Source organism: Aplysia californica, unplaced genomic scaffold, assembly GCF_000002075.1.
Source record: "Aplysia californica isolate F4 #8 unplaced genomic scaffold, AplCal3.0 scaffold00259, whole genome shotgun sequence".
Taxonomy (NCBI): Eukaryota; Metazoa; Mollusca; class Gastropoda; order Aplysiida; family Aplysiidae; genus Aplysia; species Aplysia californica.
This window is the reverse complement of record NW_004797529.1, coordinates 912,719-925,384: the sequence shown is the minus strand read 5'-3', so window position 1 is coordinate 925,384 and position 12,666 is coordinate 912,719. Positions and strand designations below refer to the sequence as shown.

The window sequence follows — 12,666 nt, the reverse complement described above, 5'->3', positions numbered from 1 at the left end:
TGTACTGAAGTATAGAGTCGTCCACAGTGTACTGAAGTATAGAGTCGTCCACAGTGTACTGAAAAGTATATAGAGTTGTCCACAGTATACTGAAGTATAGAGTATACTGAAGTATAGAGTCGTCCACAGTGTACTGAAGTATAGAGTCGTCCACAGTATACTGAAGTATAGAGTCGTCCACAGTATACTGAAGTATAGAGTCTTCCACAGTATACTGAAGTTAAGTATAGAGTGAACTTTGGACAAAACAGTTCTAAGGCCATCATACTTCAGCTGACATTTGGATGAATAAAAAGATTTGATCTCTCTTATAATACTGAAAATTCAAGATCTTGAGGGGCCATGATGTACAAATGCCCTTTCACCCACTATTTCAATTTCAAGTTTTATATAATAAGGTAAAAGAAAAACCCAACCAAAGCTGCTACATCTCAAACATATATGATAAACACATGATGAAGGAATTATTGCAAATATTACAGAACTATTTCAAAATGAGAAGTTTCTTCAATGGAATGTCTCGACAACAAAAGCACTTTTTGGCATTTCAAAAGGCATCAAAGATTTAAAAAAGGTAAGAAAAGAAAATAGTAAATACGAATTTGCATTTTTGGCACTTTAAATGTCATCAAAGATTTCAAAAAGGACAAATTTTTCCAAAAAAATGTTTTAAGTACAGTCAAACTCGGATATAACAGAACAGGCGGGACCGGCAGTTTTTCCCTGTTATAAGCGAGACCTGTTATAACCGTTATCAAGGAAAACTACCAGTACCATTGCACCTTCAGCATATATTATATTCAATTACCACAGATCATTTTCCAGTGGGCTGTTTTGCTGACACTGAGATGGAATCGATCAGTGACCCAAATTCTTTTGGGGGCAGGTATGTGTTTCAAAGTTTGTGCATAGGTGAGCGATCATACAAACAAGCCAAATGTCTTGGTTGAGACAAATTTTAATAATTTGACAGATTGAAAGCAAGGTCACTGTTATATCCGAGTCAGCGCAAATTGAAGCCTGATATATAGCCAGGTTCATATTACTTACACTTATAGAGAAAAAAACCACACAGGAATTTGGTTTTATCACCGTTATATCCAAGTTCCTGTACTGACAGAGGCTGTTCTAAATGGACTGTACTGCACATGTTTTAACACCCCAACTGAAACAAGTAAGATCATTTAGGAGGCGGGCTTCTCACCCTGCCTGTCAGTGCAGGGCAAACCCAGGCTGGGAGGGATCCAATAATACCTCAGCAGAAAGACAAGAGATACTCAATTAAATATTCTCCTCGCTCTGGAACTGATCTCCAGTCTCCTACACTTCACAGCCAAACAGCTAACCGCTACACACCAGACGCCAGTAAAATGTTCATAAAAATCCATGTCAAATCAAACGACGACACACCATTCCTCACACATGCAAAACAAACACAACTTCTGCACTCATTATCACAACACACTGCTTTGTAAAAAGGAAAAATCTTCACTTGACTTTGTTACACCCGTATCTCATCTCTCAGACCCAGGTGCCACGTACCGGTCACCAGCATGGAAGCAGCTACAACTCACTCTGCCACTCGAACTCTCTAAGACAGCCAACATTGTCTAAGATGGCCACCCAAAGTCAAGGAGAAACATGGCCATCTTAAATAGGTGGCTGTCTTATACACAGTATTATTTGAATGTTTAAAAAAAAACCAACTGCAAGGTGGAAAAAATGGAAAGTGGCCATTAGTACGTGTAATAATAATATAATAAATAATAAATAGCATTTGTATAGCGCATATCCCCGCTCAACAGCAGGCTCTATGCGCTTTACACTATATTATTACCCCAGCAGACCATAGAACACTCAGAAACATTCTCAGTTTCCCGGGAAGCATACCAAGCAAGCAGCTGATTAAGCGCTCAAACACTAACAAACTGACAAGATCTTTCGCTGTCTATAGCCGGGTACCCATTCCCACCTGGGTAAAGTGAGGAAAATTGGTGCAAAGTGCCTTTTCCAAGGACACAACGTCGGGCCCCTGACGGGATTCGAACCCACGACCTTACAGTTGCGAGTCCAAGAGCCTAACCACTGGGCCACCGACGCCACATGTGGTGATTGTCTTGTTCTATACACGTGGCTGTGAGAGCAGGCTCAACTGTTACTAATTTGCGACGGTTTTAGCGGCTATACATCTGTTCTGAAACTAAAATTATGGTGGTTTGACCCTTAACAGCAGTGCATCTGCACAAGGGTGTGAAAATTAAAAAATTGTGACCCAACACTTTGCAATCAGACCCTCGTCAATTTGTGGGCACATGGAGCTATGGGTATGGTCTAAAAGCTTGTTTATTTGCTTTGCTTTTGACGAAAAATATGTCCATCTACCTTGAATAGAAGGTTAGATATTTAAAATTGAAGGATATGGGGTCGCATATGTTCAGGGGTAAATTTAGAGAAGAAATAACTGCCAAAGTTAGGGGATTTCTAAAGCTAGAGTGTCTTTGGAAACGGCAAATATTTACATTTGTTGTGCCTTTGATCAAGTTTTTCAAAAAAAAAATAACATGCAAACAGAAATATGTTTTCAAAGGGATAGAAAATGTGCTGATCCCAAAATTAAAAAATCGAACAAAATTGCAAAGCGGGAGAAAAAAAATGTCAATTTCTTCATTTTAATTAATTTGACGACTGCCTGATTTCATAACGCTGCGACATAATTTCTCTTAACGCCATGTAATCAACATGTGTTTGGTTTAAGTGTAAACCTGAACTCGTTCATCCCCCCCCCTCCCGCTTACGTAAACGTCTTCGGAGCCATCAGACCAAAAGTCCGGCGTCCTTGAGGAGAGAGGCCACATACTCTCGCACCTGGACGTGAAGTGACTCTCTCGTCTCGCGGAAAATCTCCACGGCCAGATGTCTCACGGCGTCTGAACCTCGTGTCATCTCCGAGTACAGCGGCTTTGTGTACTTGAGCTTCCCTGGATAGATAGATAGATAGATAGATAGATAGATAGATAGATAGATAGATAGGTAGGTAGGTAGGTAGGTAGATAGGTAGGTAGGTAGGTATGTAGGTAGGTAGGTAGGTAGGTAGGTAGGTAGGTAGGTAGGTAGGTAGGTAGGTAGGTTGGTAGATAGATAGATAGGCGACATCTCCGAGTAAAGCGGCTTTGTGTACTTGAGCTTAGATAGATAGATAGATAGATAGATAGACAGACAGACAGACAGACAGACAGACAGACAGACAGACAGACAGACAGACAGACAGACAGACAGACAGACAGACAGACAGACAGACAGACAGACAGATAGGCGACATCTCTGAGTACAGTGGCTTCGTGTACTTGAGCTTAGATAGATAGATAGATAGATAGATAGATAGATAGATAGATAGATAGATAGATAGATAGATAGACAAACAGACAGACAGACGGACAGACAGACAGACAGACAGACAGACAGACAGACAGACAGACAGGCGACATCTCTGAGTACAGTGGCTTGGTGTACTTGAGCTTCCCTGGATAGATAGATAGACAGATAGATAGACAGACAGACAGACAGACAGACAGACAGAGAGACAGACAGACAGACAGACAGACAGACAGACAGACAGACAGACGGACAGACAGATAGACAGACAGACAGACAGACAGACAGACAGACAGGCGGACAGACAGACAGACAGACAGACAGACAGACAGATGGGCAGATGGATGGATGGATCCGGCGGTCCCACAGAGTCCAGTCAAAGTGGACTCCATTGAACAACAAAACAAACAAAAAAGCATGAACTACGAGAAGAAAGACTGACCTTGGCTTTTCATGAAAGATCTGACGTCCTGGAAGAAATTTCCAGCATCATTTTTGATCACCACCTCACACCATCTCAACAAGATCTGAAAGGAGAAAGAGGAGAATTTCTTACGAATTCTATACTCATTAGAGATAATACAACAGACATATAGCCGTCATTCTTTCTTTACAAATGACAGTAATCCAATTTTGCTCAAATCAGTGCTTTTCTGCAGTCTTGGCTGCTGCTATAGTTAAGTAATTTCGTACACTGCCAATTTTTTAAAGCTAAAGATAGATACTTTTGCTGAGTTGGCTAATTTGGGAGGACATAGACGTATCATAAACTAACTGAACCCCTAAAGGTTCTTAAGATTTCTTTTTGAACAAATGGTATGACTATTGATGTCAATTTGGAGATTTCTAATGGCTTTTGTATTTTCACTCTCAACAATATTTTAGCCTTGGCATCATTCAGCTTCAATTTATTACTGGTCATCCATATTTTCAATTCCTAGATAGATAGATCACTCAGTGGATAGACTAAAAGCGACATTTAATCAGAATCAATAGACTTATAAATCTGAGTGTCATCAGCATAAAGATGGTAATTCTAGCCATATTATTGTCTTAAAATGTCAGCAAAAGGCCTCTACTTCACGACGATGCGTGACTGTTGTCATCAAGTCTGCTTTTGTATTTCTGTTTGTGTAACCAATTAAGGTATTGGAAACTCCTCAAGAGATGTCAGATGGAACTGAACAAACCATCTGCTAGCTTTTCAGATGAACTGAGCCCAAAATTTTGAAAATATTTGTTGTACTCGCAGTTTCTTCATCAGTGATATTTGTTGCATGTGCTCAAGAAAATATTTTGTCCAAATTCAAATTCCACATGTTGACAAATGCAAGAAAAAAATAAACATAATGTACGTATAATTGTTAAAAGAAAGAAGCAGTTCTTTTTTCCTCTTTCATAAAAAAATTTTTCTTTCTGAGCTTCGTACATATGAACAGTGAAAGATCTTGTTAGTTTAGTTTAGTTTAGTAGGAGTTTTACGGCACTTGCAACACAATAAGGTCATATAAGTGCCGAAGATTAGAGGTGTTACAAGAGGGTAACAATCAAGAAAAAGAAGGAGGGGAGATGGAGACGATAGATTTTTTGTAGGAAAGAAGGAGCAAACCTCACTAGTGCACCCGCCAACCACCAACCTTTTTAATTTGTTAGTGTTTGAGCGCTTAATCAGCTGCTTGCACTGTTTGCTTCCCAGGAAACTGAGAATACTTCTGAATATTCTTGGGTCTGCTGGGGTAATTAATAATATAGTGTAAAAAAAATAGAGCTTGCTGTCGAGCGGGGATATGTGCTATAAAATGCTATTCAATATTATTTATTTTTATTACAGCTTGCCGGCGAAACATACAAAGGAGGAGGCCGCACACACGACAACTTCTGGCAAGAAGCTCACCTCTGAGTTGTGAGAGGCAGACAAGAAAGGATAAGTGTCTGCCAGCTTTTTCATGCAGCCGGCGGGCAGGGGAGACTTGCTGGCCACCTCGTCAAGGAAGTACAGGACCGAGTACGCTTTCCACAGGCTCATGTCTGGGGCCTCACTGCCCTGTGAAGAGGTGAGGTGAGGTGAGAAGAGATGAGAAGAGGTGAGGTGAGGTAAGGTGAGGAGTGATGAGGTGAGGTGAGATGCGGTGAGATGAGATAAGAAGAGATGAGAAGAGGTGAGAAGAGGTGAGGTGAGGTAAGGTGAGGTGTGATGAGGTGAGGTGAGGTGAGGTGAGGCAAGGTGAGGTGAGGCGAGGTGAGGTGTGATGAAGTGAGGTGAGATGCGGTGAGATGAGATAAGAAGAGAAAAAAAAGGAGAGGTGAGGCGAGGTGAGGTGAGGTGATGTGAGATGGGATGAGATGAGGTTTGATGTGGTGATGTGAGGTGAGGTGAGAAGAGGTGAGGTCCGAGTTAACTGATTTCCGCAAAGCAAATTTGCAGCAGCGTGGTAAATACGTACATGCCCTGGTCAACACACAAACGTACTCACTATCTCTCTCTCTCTCTCTCTCTCTCTCTCTCTCTCTCTCTCTCTCACACACACACACACACACACAGAGTCAGTGGAATTGTTATGATGGTGAATGTTTTACATCACGATCAACCCAATTTAGACCATTTCTAAGGCCAGCTGCTTCAAACCTGCCAATCCACACTGAGTGGAATACAATGTCCTGACAGTAATATAGCGTAAAGCGCATAGAGCCTGCTGTAGAGCGGGGATATGCACTATACAAATGCTATTTATTATTATTATTATTAATATTGCTAAAAGAAAAAAAAATCACATTTACAGTCTCCTAAAATCATGAACATTTCTCTTTGACATTTAAAGGAAAGAACTGCAGGGGGGGGGGGGGGGGGGGGTTAAATCAGTACAAACCTACCAATAACGCCATAACTGAAAATAGGAGTTTCCCTCAGAATACCACCTACAAATGAGAGAGCTTTTTCTTTTTCTGGGCCAACAGTTTAGAACACTCCCTCTCATGATTTGAGGAGCGAAATAAAATTTGATGCCTTCAAAAGGGGACTCAAAACACATCTATTTAAGAAATATTTTAATTAACGGACAGTACCTTGCCTTTTTGTATGAGCATTTTTTATTGTCTGAAAGAATGTTGCTGTCAAAATGTGCGCACATGACGAATTTGTATGGTGTTAGTATGAATGCCTTTCTAATCTCCTATGTACGCCTTGGGCCCATGTTGTGGGGAAAGGTGGGATACAAATGCTCTTATTATTATTATTATTATTATTATTATTATCATCAAATTGTTGGAGTTTGGGGGAAAAAATCTGAGTCTCCAGAACCCCAGCAAATCGTTTGTTTTTGTAAGAGTTTTACGGCGCTCGCAACTGCAAAAGCTCATATGAGCGCCAGAAGATTACAGGTGTTACAAGAGAGTAACAAACATAAAAAAGAAGAAGGGGAGATAAGGACAATAGATGTTTCATAGGAAAGAAGAAGCAAACCACACCAGAACACCCGCCAACCACCCACCCTAGCAGATTAAAATAAGGTTTACAAGCTGAAAGTAGGAAATGGATATGTATTGCAAATAAACGCAAATAAAAATGGGTATTTTCACGTCATTAATGATACGAGTAAGTCACTCAAATATTGTGAATAAACCAGTGTATTTCCACGTCATTTATGATAAGTTGCAGACAGCTGATGAAAATTAAATTCAAGAATTCAAAAAAATATATATATATATTTTAAGGCAAATCCGATCGAGGTTCTTCAAAGGGCCAAAAAAAATATAAAAAATCAAAGAGCTCCGACTGTATCAGAAAACTTGTCAGGCCTGGTAATATCCAAGTCCAAACAGACTGCTTATTGTAATACCCAGTGCCCATTGGCAAGATCAGTTCGGTTCGATTTGATCGTCGGGACTAGCGAAATTTTCCACCATGAAGGGAGAAAAGTTGGGGGGGGGGGAGGGATTAACATGTTCTTATGCTCAGTAGAATTGTAAATGGGCTGATTCATCAATGTCAAGCTCATACTGCGCCAGAACAACATAGGGGGAACTGCTGCTTTTTCCTTCCTCATCCTTACTATCGTCATTTTCCTCTACTTTTTTTGTATGTTTGTCCCTCTCTTGTGACCTGCTATTTCCGGGGTGCCTCGATAGTCGAAGCAGACTTTATGCTGTTGAAGCTAGAGAGGTGAGCAGAGTAAGCCTGATTCTTTGTTTCGGCTTCTTTGTTGACATCCACCCCTTGGCGCTCTTATGACCTTATGCAGTTGCAAGCGCTGTAAAAACTCTACTAAAACTAAAACAAGGAAGCAGTCTCTGACCTTCCTGCGACCGTCACAGATGATCTCTGCGGCCCTCTCTGCCTCAGCCGTCAGCTCTTTCTTGTCCGAGAGGTCCGGGCAGTACGGAGATCGGCCTGGCTTGTTCAGCCACGTCGCCACAAACTCCAACCCCGGCCTGTGGAAATAGCAAACAAGTCATTGGCAGTGCTGGTCTTCGGATGAGTTTATCTTTCTTTTTCCTCTACCCTAACGACATAAACTCATCCGTAGTCGGCTCTCAACTGTAAAGTCATGCGTTCAAATCCCATCAAGGGCCTGATTTTGTGTCTTTCGGAAAGGCACTTAACACAAATTTTCCAGACTTCAACCAGGTGGGAATGGGAGCCAAGTTATTATTAATGAAATATCTCGTCAGTTTGTCAATGTTTTAACGTGTGAAATCCAAAGTTTTTCGAGTGTTCTAAAGTCTGCTTGGTTAATAATAGCTATAAAGCGCATAGAGCTTGCTGCAGAACAGGAATATGCGCTATACAAAAGCTATTTATTTTTATCTATTTTTACTTTCTGCATTTGATGGCAGACAGTTTCTCTCTATATCAACTCCTCTTCTAAAACAAACGTGAGGCGGTTTTGAAGACGCAGTACACCTGTCGTCATTTATCATTTGAAAATGCTGAAGCCAAAAGAAGTCTGTAAGCTGAGCACATTCATGAGGGGAAAGGAAGCTTTTGAAATACACTCAAACTGAGGCAAACAGTCACAACTGATCTGATTGGCCATAGTAGAAGCCATAAGTCGTCTAACCCCTGGTTGTTTCACTAAAGAAACATTCTACTCTGCAGATGCGTTGGTCATTGTCAGATGTTGATGGACTAACTATTGTTATAATAATATATGTGCCACGACGCTTCGAAATCAGGCGCTCGTCAATTTTAGGGCGTATGGAGCTATTGTATCAACTTAAAGCCTGTTCATTTGCCTTCATTTTGGTGAAAAAATATCCATCTATGTTGAATAGAAGTCAAGATATTTGCAATTGAAGGAAGTGAGGGCGTCCAGTTTCAGTGATGAAATTAGTGAGAAAATGGCCGCCAAAGTTTGGTAACTCTAAAAGCTGTTGTGCTTTTAATCAATGTTTTTCATGAAAATGTGTTTTTATACTGACATAAAAGAGGTTGAGCCAAAAAACGAAAATTTGATAACAAATTTCCAAACTGGCGGAAAAATGCCTGTTTCTCCAATATCTGTGTTCTGACAAGCGCCTAATTTCACCACGCTGCCTCACATTTGTGTCCGTCTGTTGGTGCCCCACCCCCTCGTCACAACAGGCCTCTGTCTATCCCCTCTCTGCTTTGACGTATTATTTCATAAACTTGTAGACCTCTGTTGGATTGAACGTCGTTTATGTATGAACGATGTAGGCAGTCTTCCCCTTTTGTCTCTTTGCCTCGACTTGACCATGCAGGACAGTTGTAATTAGGTCAGTTTATACATTTCGGATAGCGTGACCCAGGTACTTGAGACTCCTTATGCCGATCTCAGAGAGATGAAAATAATAAATGCTATAGGTTTAACGTCCTTATCAATATTGTTAGGTTATTTAATAGGCGTCATTTCCCAGTTCATCTGAAAGGACAGAGCCAAGCGGGAAGTTCATGTAAAGTGCCTTTCCCAAGGACACAATGTCAGACCGAGCAGAGGCTCGAAACCCCAAACTCGCAATCTCACAAATACAAGTCCAGTAGCCTAACCTCAGAGAGCTGAAGATGTAATGTTGCAACAAAAAAAATTTTTAAAAACATTAAAAAGTTATAAAATATTTATTTTTTAAAATTTAAGATGAAAAGAAGGAATGAGAAACTTCTACAGCTCTCAACCGCTAAACAAAACCAACATAAAAGAAGACCTAACTTAAAACCAAAAAAAAGACATTATTTAAAGAAAATTTTTGAGAAAACATGGCTTGATAAGTCTTGAACTGACCATAGAAATTATCATAAATTATCGCCACTGACCTTGTCTTTCTACACAGAACTCTTCTATGAGAAAAGAGTGACAGAACTCACTAACTGCTGAACCGACTTACTTTTCATCCACTTTCTCATCTCTCAGACGTGGAAAGTACTCCAAGAAGAAATCGAAAAAGTCTTCAGACAGAACACTCTGGATTTCAGAAAACAAAGAGGAAACAAATCAAAAATAAAAACCCAAAAACTTTCAATTTTCAGGGATGTATCGTCAATACATCTATAACTTTTGGGGAACCCACTTGGACATATCCACGGTATATCCAAAGTTTGGTTCATGACTTCCATTCTATAGCTTCAGCAACACCCATGAACATCAACACTCAAGTGCCTTACCTATGATGTATAATATGTAACTAAATATTTCCTACACCATCCACTACCACAAAGTTTACCACACTATCTGTAGAAGTCATTCCAATTCCATACCTTCAAAACGATTCACGGGGTTACAAATTAATCATGCCTGAACGGTTTCAACTGCTGAATAAAAATCAAGCCCCGAATAAATTAAGTTAAAGGACACACAAAACGTTCATTCCCAACTGCACAAAATTAAGCAATCAGCAAATGTAACTACCCATTAATCAAATAGTCATTCAATCAATATGTCAAGGAAAGTAGATTTTTTTTTTTAAGTTTACGCATGAATGGAGGAAATATGAAAAAAAAGTGACAAAAAGCTAGACAACTAACACGCCATCATTAACACAAGAGATTACTGAATCTGCAAGAGGCTACATCACTAGACTAGAGAGGTCACAAAACTATAGCCGGAAAGGCAACACAAGAAATATATATATATATATATATATATATATATTCAATTTTGGGGCATTCCGAGTTACTGACAACATCTTAAAGCTTTTTCTCTTGTTTTGCTTTTAATGAATAAAAAAATACTCATCTATCTTGAACAGAAATCGAGATATTTGCGATTGAAGAGGGGGCGGGGGGGGGGGGGGTCGCCTAATTTTAGAGGTACAAAAATGGACGTCTAAGTTTGGTGACTTCCAAAGCTGACGTATCCTGAGAAACTGCAAATTTTTCTACATATACAGCCGTCAAGTAATTTGTACATGTAACATCTCTTTGACGGTGTTGCAAATTGAGCATTTTTTAGAAAATGAAAATATGCAGCATAAATGCTATTTACTCTTATTATTATTATTATTATTATCATTATTATTATCATTACTATTAATATTATTACTATTATTATCATCATTATCATTAACTCTGGTATCGCAAAATGTGAAGATATACATGTATATTTCTTGTGTCATTTTCAAGGCATTTATATATCTATAGTTTTGTGATGTCTCTTACTGACCCAAAGACGAAGAGACTAATTAGTTACACATAGGAAAAGGAAAGAGAAAAGCAATTTCAGCACCTCTCCAGAACCCATTATATATGTGAGGCAGTGTGGTGAAATCAGGAGCTAGTTAAAATACTGAAAGTGAAGAAACAGGCATTTTCCCGCAGTATTTTGGAATTTTTATCCAATTTTTTTGGGGGGCTCAACACCTTTCGTGCCTAATAAAGAACACGTTTCTGTGTGGATTTTACTGAAAAACGTTGATTAAAGGCATAAAAGATGTAAATTTTCAGTTTCCACGGACTCTCAAGCTAAGGAAATAACGAAACTTTGCTGGCCATTTTGTCACTAATTTTACCCCTGGAACCAAGCAACTCCCACCTCCTTCAATTGCCAATATCTTGACTAGTTCAAAAGATAACTGGATACTTCTTCGCTCAAAAGCCAGGCAAATGGATAGGCTTTAAGATGATACCATCAATAACTCTGTATGCCCCAAAATTGACGAGCGCCTGATTCCACTGCGTCGTTGCACATATGAAAAAGAACAGAAAAGAAAAATCTACCTTGTACTTAAACTTGTCCACATACGCTTTGAGGAACACGTCAAAAACTTCGACACTGCCCACGAGACTGCACAAGTAGGACAGGAAGCAGAAACCTTTCTCGTACGGCGTCTCGTTATACGTATCGTCTGGGTCCACGCCTCTGTCGATGACCACTCTCAGCTTGGTCAACGGGTGGTCCTGGATGAAAGCAAGCTACTTTTAGCTTTAGTTTAGTTTAGTTTTAGTAAAGGTTTTACGGCGCTCGCAACTGCATAATAAGGTCATATGAGCGCCAGAAGATTAGAGGTGTTACAAGAGAGTAACAAACATAAAAAAAGAAGAAGGGGAGAAATGAACGATAGATGTTCTTAGCTTTAGATTTAGCTTTAGCTTTAGCTTCATGCCGAAGCAGTCATATAGATAGGTGAAACTTTTTGCTGAGGCATATTTTTAGAATTTCTGATCAATATATTCGTAAAACTGGAGAGAAAGAGAGTGAGAGAAAGTGTTCGTGTGTGTGTGTGTTCGTGTGTGTGTGTGTGTGCGTGTGTGTGCGTGTGTTTGAGTGTTTGTGTGAGTGTGTGTGTGTATGTGTCTGACCGTGTGTGTGGGAGAGAGAGAAAGAGAGAGACAGACAGAGAGAGAGAGAGAGAGAGAGAGATAGAGAGAGAGAGAGAGGAGGGGGGGGGGCTGAGAGAGAGGGGGGGGGGGGGCTTGAATCGATCACATATGACACTGTGTTTTTGTACTACTGTAAAAATCTTACCAAAATGCACGGAGCACTTTCCAAGTGGAAATGCACTATAAAAGAAGTTATATATTATCATTGTGAAGGAAAGACGTGGATCTTTGGTCTGAATGCACAGTAACTCCATTCGACTCAGCTTGACATGTTTGACAAGAGTAAAAACCGTTGAAGTGACTCGTTTTTCTGGGCATAAAAATAGTCGTACCTGCTCTAACGGGCCAACTGTATAAGACAATCCACCTGTACAAACGGAAAGGCCACTTCCCATAATTTCCCCTCTTGGGAATTTTTTTTTTTTCTTTTTTGATACACACACGGTGTGTTCAAAAACTCACAAAGGAAAGGTCTCTGTGTGAGTGTGTGTGTGTGTGTGTGTGTGTGTGTGTGTGTGTGTGTG

General features: G+C 40.0%; 1 protein-coding gene across 4 annotated transcripts in view; it reads right to left on the bottom strand.

The window, feature by feature from the left end:
• Positions 1-2,046: 2,046 nt before the first annotated feature.
• Positions 2,047-12,666, bottom strand: part of LOC101846821 (aminopeptidase B) — a gene marked incomplete in the record, with an annotated part of 25,442 nt that continues 14,822 nt past the window's right edge. For all 4 annotated transcript variants that reach the window (XM_013083876.2, XM_013083875.2, XM_013083879.2 and 1 more), the window contains 6 exon segments: positions 2,047-2,978; positions 3,815-3,899; positions 5,267-5,416; positions 7,665-7,800; positions 9,712-9,788; positions 11,540-11,719. In XM_013083876.2, coding sequence (XP_012939330.1) covers positions 2,815-2,978; positions 3,815-3,899; positions 5,267-5,416; positions 7,665-7,800; positions 9,712-9,788; positions 11,540-11,719 — 792 coding nt within the window.